The sequence below is a fragment of the Chelon labrosus genome, assembly GCF_963514085.1.
Source record: "Chelon labrosus genome assembly, chromosome: 3".
NCBI lineage: Eukaryota > Metazoa > Chordata > Actinopteri > Mugiliformes > Mugilidae > Chelon > Chelon labrosus.
Window position 1 is genome coordinate 9,972,799 of NC_140339.1, and position 17,472 is coordinate 9,990,270.

At 39.9% G+C, this 17,472-nt stretch overlaps 1 protein-coding gene across 1 annotated transcript in view; it reads left to right on the top strand.

The window, feature by feature from the left end:
* Window positions 1-17,472, top strand: part of adamts7 (a disintegrin-like and metallopeptidase (reprolysin type) with thrombospondin type 1 motif, 7) — a 97,246-nt gene that overhangs the window by 20,530 nt on the left and 59,244 nt on the right. The window contains exons 4-8 of the mRNA XM_084541124.1: window positions 524-723; window positions 5,803-5,886; window positions 8,540-8,664; window positions 11,482-11,631; window positions 15,107-15,250. Of these exons, the coding sequence (XP_084397250.1) occupies window positions 524-723; window positions 5,803-5,886; window positions 8,540-8,664; window positions 11,482-11,631; window positions 15,107-15,250 (703 nt within the window). The remainder of the gene's footprint in view (window positions 1-523; window positions 724-5,802; window positions 5,887-8,539; window positions 8,665-11,481; window positions 11,632-15,106; window positions 15,251-17,472) is intronic.

Here is a 17,472-nt window from a genome sequence, read left to right on the forward strand (position 1 = left end):
TCATCTGAAAAGGCTTCCGCTAACGCTAGCTGAGGAACGGTCCAAATCCTCTCCACAGCAGTCAGTTAACAACTTCACCAAACATCCTGTGGTAACAGAGAGAAGGAGGCTGCACATCAGCAGCTTGCTGGTGAATAGATTTTTAGCTTGTATACATGGAAAAGTCTTCGGAGATGTACCACATTGTTTTTTGTTTTTTTATCCCGGCTACACTACCCTGTCTTACAACACACTGTGAAGTACTATTAAACGCTACAGACGGTGCCGATTTATATAGGCTATACATATCTGCAGCAAACAGTATTGATAAGTTTATGTGTTTATGTTCACCTTGCAGAAAAGCCATTACTTTCTACTGTGTTTTTATGTGTGATGTCATTGACTACTCAACGTCGACTCAACTTTCATCACATATTTGATGTTAATCCACAGGAATACGACCAGATAAAACTGAACCTGGTGTGCTTTGTTGGCACACACTGGAGAAAGTTTGAAATGTCTATTTCTGTTCTGCCATCTCCAGGTTCCCATCAAAGTTTTGACGACATTGAGAGACAGCGGGAGCGGTGGGAGCTCCGGCAGCAGAGAAGGAGGAGGAGAATTCGGCAACGCTCAGTCAGCAAAGAGAAGTGGGTGGAAACACTGGTGGTGGCTGACCCCAAAATGGTGGACTATCACGGGAGCAAATCCGTGGAAAGCTATGTGCTCGCTGTCATGAACATTGTAAGTGTCAGATATGAGCAAAAACATGAATGTGACATTTATGTTGTACTTAAGTTCACGTTGGTTGAAGTATATCCACCGTTTCGTCGACCGTTTTCAACTCATCTGCTCTCCTCCAAGCATTTATCAGTACACAGAGCTTATTTGTGGGAAAAATTTCAGCTTACATATGCCTTTCTCAGTCATACAGGTCATGGTATATCCAAAATCGTTAAAGAAAGGCGACTGGACTTGTAGAGATTCTTAAAAAATGCTTTGCCACTCATCTGAGTAGCTTCTTCAGTTCTGAACTACTCGGATGAGTGACAAAACGTTTTCAAGAAACTCTACAAGTTCAGCTGCCTTTCTCGATGGGATTATATCTATTATTAATATATTATTAACCAGCGAGCAGATAGTTGAGCAGGGAGCAGGAGAAAACTGCTCTGGCTCGACCAAAAAATACTCCCCAAAGCCCCTCTAAAACGTAGGAAATTACACATTTATCTCCATACAAACCCCGTTTAAATCTGTATTATAAAGCTAAGCTCGCTGTCTCATGGCGATAATGCCTGAATGTGTAAAAAATTATCTCAAGCAGCTATCTCTTAAATCCATCTGATAGAAATATGAATAAGTGGATGTTACAGCTTTGGCTTCACACTGTGATGTGTGACTGTAACTGACTTCAGCTTTTCTAGTTTAAATTCTACAGACAAATGTAGTTTTTCTTACAGCCAGATTGGAGAACTGTAAAATCTAATGATATCTGATTTTACAGAATATTTTGTTTAATTTTCATTTATGTTTAAATGCTAATGTTAAAAAAATCGTAAAACCCTTCCAGGTTTTCTTGGATGAAAAAAAAAGCTGCAGGATGTTTGAACATCTTCCCCAGATGTTTTGGATGACATTTTCCAGTTTTTCCATCTTCTTGTCAGTTGACCCAGTGAATGCATGAAACTCTTCTCATCTGTTTTTCAACCTTGACTCTCAAACCTCAATCAGTGCCATTTCCGTCTCGTAGTAGGAGGTTAAGTAAACTGACTTCTTGCCTGTTATTGGTTAGCATTAAGTGAGTTTTTCCAAAATACTGTCACGTTGGCTCTGACTCAAAGCTCCATCGGAGGACGGAATATCAGGAAAAGGAATTCGCTGACAGAAAACAGCGTGGATTAACTGACTTAGCAGGCAATAATACACAGAGGAAGTCGCCATTATTCGCCACATCCTCTCATGGTTCCTTTTTGAGGTCTTTACACTGTGCGGCTTTGAACCTTACAGCCCCCAAACAATTCAGTTTTGTGAAAACAATCTTGCGGAGCTTCAAGGGAAGCGACCTCTAACCCCTGTCCAAACAATAAGTAATGTCATCATCTTCCCCGGCCACCAGTCGCTCCATTGTCTCCCCGCCGACACTGTCTCAAAGTAGTCAGTTTCACAAGAGGTTCATGTTTATGTGTACAGCACAGTATGCACACAGTGGGATAATTTACACACATGTATGTAACAGCCAGGATGCACAGTAAGCTAAAAAAAAAAAAAGAGAGAAAATCCCGTCCACTAAAATAGCTCCCAACTTCCTGTCTCATGATAATCTGATGGTAATTTATTGCATTTTCTCAGGGGTATCTATTTTTACTGTGTTAAGAAGCAAGTAAAGGCGTGCAGTAAAGATACAGATGCTTTAGGACTTGTGTGGATGCAAGTGCACGGTATATGGCTGAAGCGGAAATGTGTAACATCAACAGCACATTTATCCAAAAAAGGTTCAAAAAATTCAACTGGACTTGTAGAGTTTTTTTGAGAAGACGTTTCACTACTCCACTCATCCGAGACTTCCCACCAGTCCCCTAGAACTGAAGAAGCTACTCAGATGAGTGGTGAAACGTCTTCTCAAAAAACCTCTACAAGTCCAGTTGCCTTTTTTGAACCTTTTTTAGATATACCATGACCTGGATGACTGAGAACCTTCACAGACATCAACAGCACATTGTTGTGGAAAATAGTCCACAAGCTTTAAATAGACACGGCTCCGCTTTTAGCCACAAGATAAACTGAAGTGAAAAAAGGACAAAAAGAAAAGGTAATGTTACCAATATGGTGTGTTTTTTTTTCCTTTTTAAATAGTTGCTGTTGTTTCAGAATGGCATCAAATTTACATGAGTAAGAGCGTGAGTTTATAACAGAGTCTTGATGAATTAAGTCTTTTATGTGGTCCACAGCTCTTCTGTTTGGAGCTCACCACTTGCACAGAGGGTTTAGTGTGTAGACGATGTGGCCGGCAGCAGGAAGAATGAGGGGAATCTGAACAGCATTATGCTCCTCCAGCTCTCAGCGATCAGACTCGAGTGGTCACTTACAAATGCAGTTATTTGTATCGCAGAATAAGCCGTTCTCTCTTGACGCTCGCCGCTGATGTGTTGCAGTGTTCTTGACTGGATATTTGAAATTCAGAACGTTTGCCACAACCACTTAGTTTCACTAATAAAGCATTGCAGCGTCTTGTTAACTTCGGCCACGGTGATACACGTTTGTGCAATGAACAAGACATTTGTTGTTGAGTTTCACGCATTATAAAGCATGCATAATACATGTATGACTGTGAAGATATAAGCCTAAGAGCGGCTTGATTTATACTTTGGAAAGAGGCTGCAAGAATGTAGCATATTTGCCATGTATTTTTATTTTAGTAAATACAAAGATGTTCATAGATGTTCATTAGGTGCACTAGTGAAAGGCAGTAATTGTGTTTCTGTCATTTAGCCCAACTCGGTGACTACAACAGGGTTGCCAAAAAATTTGAAACATGTCATTACAACACAATATAATTCAATAGATCTGCTAACCACAGGCTCCAAAATGAAAACACTATTGAATCAATAGGTCTCTCAGGGATAATAACGTAAACATGAAGCTAAGATTTAGTGCAGGACCTTTATATTATAATTTGTTCTCCCTAGTGGACCTAATAAAAAGATAAGTGAATGTATATGGACAGCATCTCCAAGGCAGTGCAATTTAGCAGTGTGTTTTATTTATTTTGCATTGTGGTGCATGCAGATGAGCCTCCGCTGTGATTGCTGCTTGGATTAAGGTACCCTTGAAAGCAGCTGTCCTCCATGACATGTTATCTCAATATGTCTGAAAGCAAATGGATTTATATTCGTTCAAAAAAGCTGGCTTTTAGAGACAGTGGGAAGGTTTCTTTCCACAAATGAGAATACGTGAGCCGACTGGTCAGTGTCTCTCTCTCAAAGAAGTTTTTGCACTCAGTTGCGCTTAAGAAACGTGACAGAAGAAGTCACGTGAAGGCAGGAATAGTCGTGTGAAGAACATATGCTTCATCACCTCTGAAAACCTGAAGTGTTGCCAAGTCATAAATAAATAGTCTGAGGCAGCCACCACACTTCTGACATCGGAAAGGTGTGTATGGATTTTTCTGTGTCTGGCATCAATGTGTTAGACAGCTGCCAAACAAGCGTTTTGTTTGATAGTTTTTTTTTTTCCCTATGCTCAACCCAGAAATGTCTTTTATAGAAACTCTTCTGCAGCAGTAACTAAAACAGTCTGCCGGTGAAGGATTTCTTGAAACCTTTTTGACAACCTATCAGCAGAAAAAGTTTAGTGTTTCTCTTTGTGAGAACCCCCTGGTAATAATGATAATTGCATTTCAAAGTCGTGAGTCCCTTTCACGTCACACCTTTATTTTTTTTGTTCAAGGTTTTCACTTCTGTTTTCATGCGTGAGTCAGTCGATCCACAGTACATCCCCTGTCCTCCTCCTTTTAACCCCATTCTGTGACTTCAGCTTTGTAAAGCAGTTCTTTGAATGGTCTCATGCCACCTTGGAGGGAGACAACAAGTCACTCTCAGACTCATTTGAACCTGTTTTCATACTCCATTCATACAATTCTTTTTTCCAGGTTTTGATGCTTCGGGCATAAAATATCCCAATGACAAAACCATTCAAAAAAAACATCTTATTTTGAAATGAAGAATTATTTTATGGTCCAACAGTTAAATAGACATGTCATTATAAGCTGTAATGAGTAATCATTTTTATAATAATTAATATGTCTGGGCATCCAAACTTTAAATTCTTCAAATGTTTCGAGTAAATGGTTTCAGACTTCATTTGAAAAGCTAGATGCACCGTGTTAAACCTCCAAGGTGGTTCACTGTTTGTTTGAGTTTCCTGGAGGCATTTCACCACTCATCCAAGGGGCTTCTTCAGCTCTGCATGACTTGATTTTTATTAGGAACATCTATAGGCGGTGCTGGCTTTAAACTCATTTGACTGGGGTCTGATACAAGATAAGAAGATGTTGTTCAGATTAACCTTTGTGTTATCTTATTTTCACAATTAGTGGTTCTTTAACAACCCATTAGCAGTCAGAAACTTCAGACTTAAGGTGTGACACTCCTTGATGTCAGCAGCCATCCCAAGCAGGATGCAGCCTAACACAGGCAAGGTGTTGACCTGGCCTCCAAATTCACTAGATCCCAAACTGGTCAAGTATCTGTGGGATGATCCACAGAGGCCCCTCCCCTCAACCCATAGGACCCAAAGGCCCCCACTAACAACAATGTGTTACCAGACACCACAGGACACCCTCAGAAGGCCCATGTCCATTTTCTGATGAGTCACAGCTGTTTTGGAGGCACAAGGGAGACCTACACAATATTAGGAAGGTGGTCATAATGTTATGCCTGATCGCTGAATACTATGCATCAGAATGCCTCAAGAAGAAGATATTTTCAAGTACATTGACAATCGTTGTGTTTACGTATTAAAATCGAGCACTTGAAAGGCAGATGCCTGAGTAATAGACATATCTAATACATCACTTTCATTCAGCATTCAAGGTCTGATTGATTTTGTTTTTTGTCTTTTTTAATGTATTTTCTAATATATTTCTGACTTTCTACTCCATATGACTTCATGGCGGCTGCTGACCCTGGTTTCTGTCGGTTATTGTTACACCATAAACGTATATACGGTATATAACGGCCTTTATATGCTTGGCTAAATTCTGTTACTACTACTTGTTCTAGCCAGTGTCATAGTTTAATGTTTTTTTCTTTTTTTTTTTTTCAGGTCGCTGGTATATTCAGAGACCCAAGTATTGGAAACCCAATCAACATTGTGGTCGTTCGACTCATCCTTCTGGAGCAGGATGAGGTAAAAACTCATCGGTGCATGTTGATGAAGAGTGACTGATTTGAGGTTACACTGGGTTGAAAACAGTAATACTTTTTATTTCTCAGTGGCGCCGTGTTTGTGTGTGCACAGTGAGTGCTGCACTGTCACGTCAAATAATTCAATCTAAAATTACTATAACTAAATGAAATAAACTAAATGAATAAATTTGATTTAATTTAAAATTCTAAGGTAACGGAGTGAATTTTTTCGACCAGCTAAAAATACTTTATAGAAAACGACATTATTTTTCCATCTGGTTGATTTCAAAATGCTTCCCCAACAGTCTAATAGACAGGTTGGTGCCTTTTTTTTGCACAGATTTTAATTTTCCAATTCTGCATTATTGACAAAGAAGGAAACTAAAGTCACAGAGGACAGGCAGGTGGTCAGAACAGCCTTGTTATGTTTATACGCTGTGAAATGAGAATACTGCAAATCATATGAGTGGCTGCACTGGAATACTTAAAAGAATAGTTGAGCATTTTGTCACGTATGATTACTTGGTGTCTTAGGAGTTAGATGCGAACACAAGTTCAAAGGTCCAGTGTGTTGGACTTTTGAAGGATCAGTTGGCAGAAATGGGATTTGTAAATTTCATTGGGGCATAATCACATGAAGATAAGAATTGTGTTTTTGTAGGCTTGCCACATAACTCCATAGAGTCCTCTTCCACGGGGTGAGCTCATATTATTTGTTTCACCTGTTCAAAAACGGAGAATGAAAAACATGTTGTGGTGTAAAGACTGGTTATGTGACAGACCCCATTAGTTACTGTATATGTTGTTACTCTTATGTTTTGTCTGGATCAAACAAACTACATGTAACTTACAAATTAGTGAGCTTTAGAGATGGTAGCACACTGATGATGATGATGATGATGGTGATGGTGATGGTGATGATGCCTTTGGTCCTGTTTCCAGTCTTCATGCTGAACTCATTAAACTGCCTTCAGTTTAATGTCAGTTCAATGCTGACATTAAGTAGTCAATCTTCTCATCTTCAATCTTCTCATCTAACACACAATGTTCTGCTAAGAAACCTTTGGACCTGGCATTCATGTGGATGTTACTTAGACATGTACCACCCACCTAGACCAGACCAGACACCCCCACCCCATAGCAATGACACTCCTTGATGGCAGCAGCCATCCCCAGCAGGATGCAGCCTGACACAGGCACACACACAAACATGGTTTAGGAACAACTAAAAAAACATGAAAAACAGCACAAGGTGTTGACCTGGCCTCCAAATTCACTAGATCCCAAACTGATCAAGTATCTGTGGGATGATCCACACAGGCCCCCACTAACAACATTGTGTTGCCAGACACCACAGGACACCCTCAGAAGGCCCATGTCCATTCTCTGATGAGACACAACTGTCTTGGAGGCACAAGGGAGACCTACACAATATGAGGAAGGTGGTCATAATGTTATGCCTGATCGGTGTTTATGCAATACACACACAACCACTTGATTTCGAGTGGGCACCATCTGTGGTATAATCCACAGAGGGCCCTCCCCTCAACCATAGGACCCAAAGGCCCACACCTGTTGTCAGACACCACAGGACACCCTCACACGTCCATTCTCTGACCACAGTATTAAGGTGATCATAATGTTATGCCTGATTGGTGTATATTTCCTTTAACTTTTCTTCTATGTTACAAAATAAGTTGTTTTTTATACCCCAAGCAAATACCAGTGAATTAGACAAATTCAGTAAACTCTGTGCCTCACACATTTTATAATCTCAGTGAAATCCGTACACATACTGATACAATAATGGCATTCATACTGCAGCAACTCAACCTAAGGTCATGCCAGTTCAAATGAATCCCTCCTTTTACAATGTTGGCAGCAGTTGAGGCTCATTGGAGAGGACTGAAATGTGTTGCGTGTTGTCTTTTGCAGAATAACAGGATGTAGCAGGATGGGAATGGAACAAATGAACACTAACAGTTCCTTATGTTTATTTACTTATTCGGTTTAAGGACAGCATGCGTTTACATTAATCCTTTTAAAGAAAAAAGAAAAGATGAGCTCACCAGATTTAGCAGAAGCTAAATGTAGTCCTACATAAAACATAAAATAGACACCACATAAAAACAAAATACAAGATAACCGTACGTACACGCTCAATTTAGAGCTAAACAATAGACAAGTGGCATAAATACTACCACACAGCATATGCAGCACACACAAGACAGTGCCACATAGTAAAAACATCATACATAAATATACCACTTATTGACTTGTTTTTACAAGTGAAACCCCTGATCAAATGGATTATATTGTGAAACGAAAAACCCAAAACCATACAGTAGAATTTTCTGTTGACAACGTAAATGTTGACTGGTCACGATGCTGTTGACTCTCTCGTCTGTTATTAGGCCCTGCTATTAGGCCCCGCTAAAAGGCTGGATGAAAGCATGGATGGTGCAATTTAGCTGAACCTAAAGCATTTTATAGCTTTTTCCATTCAGCGTTACATTTTCCATAGCTGTATTTTTTCTCTTTGCCGAGCGCTGCTAGCGGCCCACTTTGTACACTTAGTACATCTGCCTGCAACGATAGATTTGATTTGTTATATGGTCTCTGCCTGTCCTCTTACTGTGACCTGTGGCCAACAGGATGACTTAAAGATTACACACCACGCTGACAACAGCTTGAACAGCTTCTGTAAGTGGCAGAAGAAACTCAACATGAAAGGGGACGAACATCCGCTGCACCACGACGTCGCCGTTCTGCTCACCAGGTAAAGAAAATCTGAATTAAACCATAATCACGATGCACAGTTGGTTTTTATCATACTATTCCAGCATGGGGTACTGATTTACAGATGGTGGCTGCATTTCTGGTCACCAGCTTTCTAATTTTGTTGGTTTTATTGTCCAACAGAGCTATACTGAATTAAGTTTAATTCACACGTGACAAGAGTTCGCCCGTTGCATATTCAAGGTTTTCTTCCTGAAGTTCCATGCATTCACTCAATACGTATTTTTTTCTGTACATTTATAAAGTATTCAGCAATTTTTGAATGATCAAAAATATTCTGACTTTTCCAAAGTAACATTTTTTTCTACTCACTCACTGACATCAAGCATTAAAAAATATATATAATTTCTAATTTCACATGCTTTACCTTGACAGTAACTTCACTTTATGACTGACAGCTGGTCGCCATTGGACATTGCAGGCTCCGGTTGCCTAGGTAACTAAATGCTCCTGACTGAACCAAACAGGACGTCACTCTATTAAGGGGTACCCAACGCTCCAAGCCCACTGTCAACACGGTGAATTTGGTGGTGGGAACCAAAGTCGGGGGACGGTGTTTCCATCAGTCAGTCTTTATTTATAAAGCGCTTTAAAACCAACACAGTAGGCCAAAGTGTTTTACACTGACATGAGAACAGGTAAAACTCAAAAGAAGACAATTAAACAATTGAAAACAATAAGAGTCTCACACCGAGTTAAAAGCCGTAGAGAAAAAAAAGTGTTTTAAGATTCAACAGGATTCAGTTTCCCTGCAGTAAACATTTTTTTGGGAACTCTGTGACGGATCACTTCAGCTTAGTTCCTTTTCCACTTTGCATCTCATTATATTTCATTAATATTTAATATTCTCTTTATGCCACAATGCTGCTTGTCTCTTTCTGTGTGTACACTCCTTTAGAGATCAGTCTGTCCCTTCCTTGAGTTAAAATATCTTACTCATATCACCCAAGTTCCTGATCCAGAACCAGGTTTATTCTTTATCCTTTTTTTTTTTTTTTTTTTTAAACATTAAACATAATTTTAGCCTGGTTAACTGACTTCTTCCACACCCGTCCAATGCAAATATCTAATCTCAGCTTCTCTCCTGAGTGAACTCAAACCTCAGCTGTGTAATGAAGAACAGAACAAACGCGAGCCAGAAAGAGTCTGACACAGAAGTCAGTGTGGCATAATGGAGCAGTAGCACCAGCTATTACATATGCTCATTGAATATCAATTAGTTGACAGTTAATATTCTACTGACGAACAAAAAATAGACACTGGCTTCATTTTTTGAAGTGCATTGGGAATAAAGACATATGGCTGCTGTGTATTTAACAATCTTCTTCGCTTACTTGTGAATCACGTACAAAAACACTGTTAAATGTTGGAGCAACAGAGAAACCTGACCCTCGTTGCTGACTTGTGAACTGTGCAATAAACAAGTGGAAATTATTGTGTCCAACCAAAAAATCCTAACAAAACAGATAAAAACAGTCACTACAGTTAAAAAAGGAGCCAAGATTCTGTTCATTTTTAATATCAAGTGCTTTTTCTCTTTGCCATTTTATTGTTGGAAGCCCAACAATGCACCTTTTGAATATTTTATGCCTTTTATTCAGAAAAGGTAAAGCACTGTTCCTCTGCTCACCGCAGTTATCACGGCCGTTCCCCTTAAATTGCTGTCACACTTCTAAAGCAAGACTTTTTATTTTATTTTCGGTAATACACTGACTGGCAAGTTGAATTGAAAGTGTCACCTTATGTATACGTTATATGAAAGCCAAAGCCAATAACCGCTCAGCATGGCTTAGCATAAAAACTTAAAAACGTGAAGAAAACAGCTGATTAAGACATTTAAACCAGCCATCAGACTTCATGATGTACTTCAAGTTCATTGGACCAGCTTTGTGCTTAGTGTACAGGCATGAGTGTACAAAGTGTTTTTTTTTTTTTTCCCAGTAACAATTTATCCATCACTGCATCATATTGTTCATACAAACAGTACAATACTTGTGCTGTACTGAGCAGGAATCAAGCTCAGTTATCACTATGTGCACTCTGAAGAGAAAGATAAGAGTAATATATTGTTTTCACTTATATAGCACTTCATAGTGGAGTGCTTCACGCTGCAAGCAAAGATCACACGAACCATAAAATGAAACAAAAGAGAAAAAAATGTCAACACAGAAAGATCAGATTAGACTTAGAAAAATAAGCAGCCCGAAATTGGTTGGATGGGAGATCAAGAGACGAGCAACTGTGTTCGAGATTCGTGTCAAATGCAACGGCGCCACGTGAATGAGAGGGGACCAACACTTGAGTGGGTGTTTGGCAGAAAGTCTGATAAAAGATCTAGGTTCGGTACAAATATCTTGCCATCTTACCTCCATCACTCGTTTCCTTTTGATGTATTTCTTTCATCTTACTCTTCGGCTTTCTGTCGTCATCACTCTGTTTTCAGGCATTTCACATTCACATCACGTTGGATATACTTCATCTTCCCTCTTTTTTTTTTTTTCCCTATCCTCCTGGATGATGCATTACCACCTTTTGTTCGTCGTCTCGAAAACCATGTCTCCATAGATACAGCAGTACCTGTGCATAACATGCAGGAAATAGATGTCAGTGGTCATACACAGCTGCATTGATTAAAGTAGGAGCGTATCTCTACCATTAGGCGGACATGTCCTCAGCTCTAATCTGCAGAGATGATTAGTTTTTAATTAAAGTCGCAGAAGAAAGGCAGGAGATGATCTTTGTCAGAAATGTTGCTCCTTTTCCTCCCTGACCAACCCTCCATCTTCATTTTCCAAAGGAAGGACATCTGTGCAGCCATCAACATGCCCTGTGAAACTCTGGGTCTGTCCCACGTGGCGGGGATGTGCCAGCCACATCGCAGTTGCAGCATTAGCGAGGACACGGGCCTCCCACTGGCCTTCACTGTAGCGCACGAGCTGGGACACAAGTAAGGTTTTATTGCGTGCACATACACAAACACACAGAAGAGCAGCCACTGCCACCATTTAAGTGATTGTTTAATCTCCAAATGCACTAGAGGGCCAAAGACTGGACAGCTGTACTTCAATCCAATTTCTCATTCATACGTTTGAAAAATCAAGTTCTGTCCTTCTTTTCGTACACCAAGATGATTAAAAACTAGATTTTAGAAACAGAATTCTTTACAGTTTTAACAATAAATGTAAGTGCAGCGGTGTTTAACTCATCATCATTTAGTTTAATCCATTTCCAAGATTATAATAATGATAGTGACAGGATATTATAACAAATCTTCTGTTTAATTCTATTCACTTTTGATAAATGGTTGATTCCTTTCATTAGATTTTATTACACTGGTGGTGTGGGTCTACTTTTCTTTCACTCTCCAATTTACCGCTTCTTTTACGGATTTTGTTTTTTTCTCAAATGGCTTCAGGTCTCAGGCCAGGTAATTAGAGCAAATAAAGAGCATATAAACAAACTTAAGTACGTAAGCCCTCACAGAAAGGAAAAGAAACAATACATCAAACAAGAGCCGTGTTCCAAAGGTCATCTCACAACAGGGGATTAACACGGCGACTGTTTTCCCATGGAGTGTTTCATTTCTTCGTTAATTAATTGTTTGTGTTGCTTTGGTTATTTGATTTGAAGGCACATAAATGGCCCTGACGAGGTATCCGTTTTAATAGGATAAAGCGAACCAATTAATATTTCATAGCAACCAGTTATCAGAGAACATTAATGCTTTCTGTTTATTTAGCGGGAGTTTAATGTATGCACTCGGTACGTTGAGTAGTCAAGTGTAATAATTTCTAAGAATTACTCTGCTGCTTTGTAACTTCATTCTCGACCCTGCATAAATCTGATCACCTTGTACTGATAGGGATGAAAGGAGTCTCGTCCTCCAACTGTGTATCTACATGCAATTCACAACCGTGTTCAGACTTATTCACACAGACTTCAGTCCCTGAACAGTGTGGTCCTAGTGCGATCATTTGAATGGTTGCAGTCCAGGGGAAGGTGAATAACATTATCTTAAAAGCCACCCATGTAAAAGACTTCATTCTTGAGAAAGGTTTGAAATGATCTTCGTTGGTACTTGATCATGTGAGTGTATGGTTGACAGCTGGCCGTGGCTGTGCGCTGCGTTGAAGCTAGTTGTGTTGAATATATGAACAAGTGTTTGATTGACAGGAGCCCATTGTGAATGAGTAATTTTACTGAAGCTCCAGTGGGCTGACAGACTGAGGTTATAGCGGTGCAGATTGTAAGAAAAAACGTGTACAGACTTTTATTAGTGGTTATAATTCCACCCAATGTAATTCAGTTCTATTTGAATTCAGTTTTGTTTAGTATTGCGTCACTAACGATACAAATTGTCTTATATAAACACTTTACGAAACCCGGCCTGAAACCCCCAGAGCAAGCACGAAGGCGACGGTGTCAAGGAAAAACTCCCTTTTAACAGGAAGAAACCTTAAGCTCGTATAGAGGCGGAGAAAAGAGCAGCAGGACATATACATCGGACTAAACTATACAAGATATACCTGATGATGTTACATGACAGTTAGATAATGAATATAAATAAAACTGTTAGTGGCAGCAGTTGTTCCATCACAGGTGAGTTAGCTGTGATAGTGATCATATGCAGGTTGGAGAATTCAATGCAATTCAGTTCAACTCAATTTTATTTATTTAGCGTCAATAACAATACCAATTGTCTCAAGATGCTTTACAAAATCCGATCTGAAAGCCGGCCTGAGACCAGACGCTAGCTGCTAACAGCTTCAGGAGCAAATTTATGTTTTTGTTTGTTTGCGTTTTTGCCTTTTTCTGCTTACAGTGTTGCTTTTATTTGTCGTTTTGGTACATGTGTGCTACAGCTACAGCTGCAAGCTTTGGTGTCCCAGTAAATGATCTTCCGCAAGAATGGAGATGCTGTTTGGATGCTGCCACCGTCGTCCTTGTTGTGTTGTTCAGCTGCTTTCTAATCCACTGTTGACCCTCAGATACACTGAAAATCCTCATGAAATTTGTTCATTGTCTCAAAAGCAGGCTTTTAGTTTTTCCGTTCACTTATTTTCCATTCGCCTCATTGTTTCATTCATTCTTGTTGCTATGCTTCCAACGTAGAACGAGCATTAAGCATTCATGAAGTCACCAGAGCCCTATTAACACTAATACATTTAGCATCGACACCACTCTGGTATTTTATGGAAAACTTTTCACATTTTTCACGTGGTTTGAAATCTCTGGCCTTGTGCTTTTTATTCTGGACTTACAGAAACTGAGATTTTTGAAAACAATGACACAAACAAAACAATAAAGCTAAAATATGTCTTTTTGTTGGATTACTGCTTACCCATTGCCATGCCCCTATAATTTTTCTGGATCCACAACTCTGAATCTATGTCTGCACCCCCGTCGCCGGCTTATACTCATGTGTTGCTCTCGATAACAGTCAGTGATCCCAGCAAAAAAATGTTAACGTTTGAACACAACTGTAAGATTAATGTCACCGTAGTGAAGGAGTTTTTCTTCGCCACCATCACCGTCGTGCCTGCTCTGGGAATTACAGGACCTGGGCTCTCTAAAGCATCTAGGGACACTAAATAAATTAAATTGAACTGGAAATAAATGTAATTGGCAATTAGAAAAGAAGAAGAAATGCTAGTGCGTGGGTTTGCTTTTGAGTACACACAGTTCACAGACACACACGTGATTTTCTACCAGTCTGTTGTTGCGAGCGCCCTGTACTTCGCTGTAGTTTGTTGGGGGAGCGGCGCCAGCAAAAAAGGACATAAGTGGGATCGACACAATGATCCGAAAGGCTGGTCGTGTTATTGGCAGTGAGTTGGTTTGCTTTTGAGTACAGTGAGGGACAGGAGGGCACTGGACAAACTGCTCTCCATCATGGACAATCCGTCTCGTCCACTACCCCAGACAATAGAGGGGCAGCGGAGCTCATTCTCAAACACATTGATCCAGCTCCGCTCCCACAGTGAACGCTACAGGACGTCTTTCATACCATTCTCAGTCTAGCTGTACAACAACTCTCCTTTCTGCAACAGATAACTCCATGTTATTCACGTTATTGGACACTATTGCACCTTATTAATCCTTCCTATGTATATAATATATATTCTTCCATCTCTGTGTCTTGTGCATTTGTTCATACGCTAATTCTGTACATTTTTTGCTACTTTTATTTTATTTTACTAGATTTCACTTATGTTTTATTTAATCTTTCTTTCACTTGTGGTTCTTAACAGTGTTTCTTTATGTGCAACTAAGCTACTGTGACCAAGCAATTTCCCTTGTGGATCAATAAAGTCTAAGTCTATTTCTGTGATGTTGCACTGTATAGCCTGATGAACATGTTACATGCTCTGCCTTCTCATTTTAATTGCCTCCCTTTCTGGGATTTGCTCTTTATGTCGCAGCTTTGGGATTCAGCATGATGGCAACGGTAATGACTGTGAACCCATTGGGAAACGACCTTTCGTCATGTCTCCACAGCTCCTGTACGGCACCTCCCTGCCCAGGTGGTCCCGGTGCAGTCGCCAATATATCACACGCTTCCTAGAGTGAGTTCATGTGTTCTGACTGACTGCACTGCTATGTGACATATGTACATGTAGGTTCAAGGCTTCATGTGCCCACAATGTTTTGAATACATCCATGTGAAGGTCTCAAATGAATGTGTGGAATAGAAAACAGTTTTTATTCAAGAATATGAAAGCAGCTTTCACACTGAGGTGTTCGCCCACTCTCTTTTGAGGGGGGATCGTGCATCATGAATTGTCCTGCACACACGGCAAATGTAGACATGGATGTTGACTAGGATGATTCCTGACAAAATAGACATTTTAACGTTGTACTTCATGACAGCAGGGATGCATTAGATATAGATCAGAGTATTTCCCAATACCGAGCACTGCCCCAGGATTGTGCACAGTGCACCAATACTAAAATGTTTTTGTAGTTCGTCTTAAGCGTTCGGGGCATTTTGGGCTTCACGACTTAATGATCAGATTTGCAGGAAGAATGTGAAGTGCCCCATCGTCAACGATCTAACACTAACAGACTGCAGGCTCTACCGTGTACCATGCTGGATATTGATGACATTCCTCAGTTGTAGTGTTACAGCAGCAAGGCTGTTCTTCACTGCAGGAGACACAATGTTATCAACAACACAGCAGCGCTCTCATGGCTTTGCTGTATCTCCTAAAATAGTGACCAGGGCTCCTTTATTTACCTCAACTGCCATTTATATAAAACAGCCTTATATTAGAGGCTCATTCATAATTACCTCTGTTTGATAAGTATAATAATAATTTGTCATGTTGCTCCTGTTTTCCTGGTTAAGATGTTAACATGAATACTTTTGTAGGCGTTTCAAAGTAAAAGTCCTCCTTGGGACTGAATGGTGCTCGTCTCGTCTTAACAGGACTTTAAAAACATTTACTGGCGTACCACGTGCAGCAACAGCAGTGCAGGATTAAAGGACAACAACTGAAACAGGACAATTATATTTAAGTGTTGTAAATGGTGTGATTATATTGCTTAATTCATTAGAAATAATGATTTTCATCAAGACAAGAATGCCTCACTGTCAATTATGCTTGTATTTCCAGCTGATTGGTTAAAGGACAGCAGCCAGTGGTCGCACACGGTGACCTTTATTGAATCAAGAATAAGCATGAATCGAGAACTACTTGGACTAAAACTAGACTAAAAAGTTTCTGTTGCTCCATCATAGTGTGTGTGGATGTTTTTCACTACAGCTGCTAACCATTCCATGTTAATAAGCTGTCATGCTAGTCTTATTTTTAGTGCCTAATTTACAGTTATCATGTCTTTGTTAATTATTAATCATTTCAATTTTGTCCATGCAGCGTTCCAAATGATTAACCAGAAAGTTATGCATTCTCTGATCATGTCACAGTAGGAGTTCGTGTATATATATATATATGTGCATGCTTGCTTATTTTTATCTCCAGTACAGTGCGTGCCTGTCAGCTTCACTCAGCCGCTACCATCAAAGACTAGATTTTGGCTGCGACAGCACATGTGTTGAATGTCTGAAATATTTCACCATGGTTGCCCCAGTTTCCTCAGCTCCAAGCATCTGGAATTCATTTAGTGGGTGTTCAGCTACATGACAGCGTGGTAGCTCCTAGACTCCTCTGTGGGGGGGAAATAGGCTCGCGGGGTGTTTTTGCAACACAAAAGCCAGCGGTTTGTGTATTTGCGTCCGACATAAAGTAAAGAAACAGATCTCTAACGACTTCTATTGAGTTGCTTTAGGATAAAAGTTTGTATCAACAGGATCTAGGCTGACTGTATTTTATACACATACTTGTCAGTTCGTTAAGTAGACTGGTGGAAACATATATATTTTAATATAATAGTCTAAATCTTAACCGGATGGAGGTCATGGTGTTCAGCATTTGTTTAAAATAATTGAGAGCTCTTGATTCAATTGTGTTTTCATTTTAGAGGCTGTACTATTGAACGGTAATGAGATGTATCAACACATGTTTCTATTATTTTGTTGACCCCAGTGGTCTAGGCTAAAAACACCTTTGTTTAGCAGCACCACAAACTACATCCTCCAAAATGATCACACAGATGAATTAACACGTTTCTGGCAAACTGATCATGACGCTGAAATTTAGTGCAGGGCCGTTATATTGGAATGAATTTGTTTTCAGTGGTGTTCTTAATGTTTTGGCAAGTAAGTGAGTCGCTTTCGTATTTAGTTTGGGGGCACTTCAGCACCATGCTCACGGCTGCGGCTTCACAA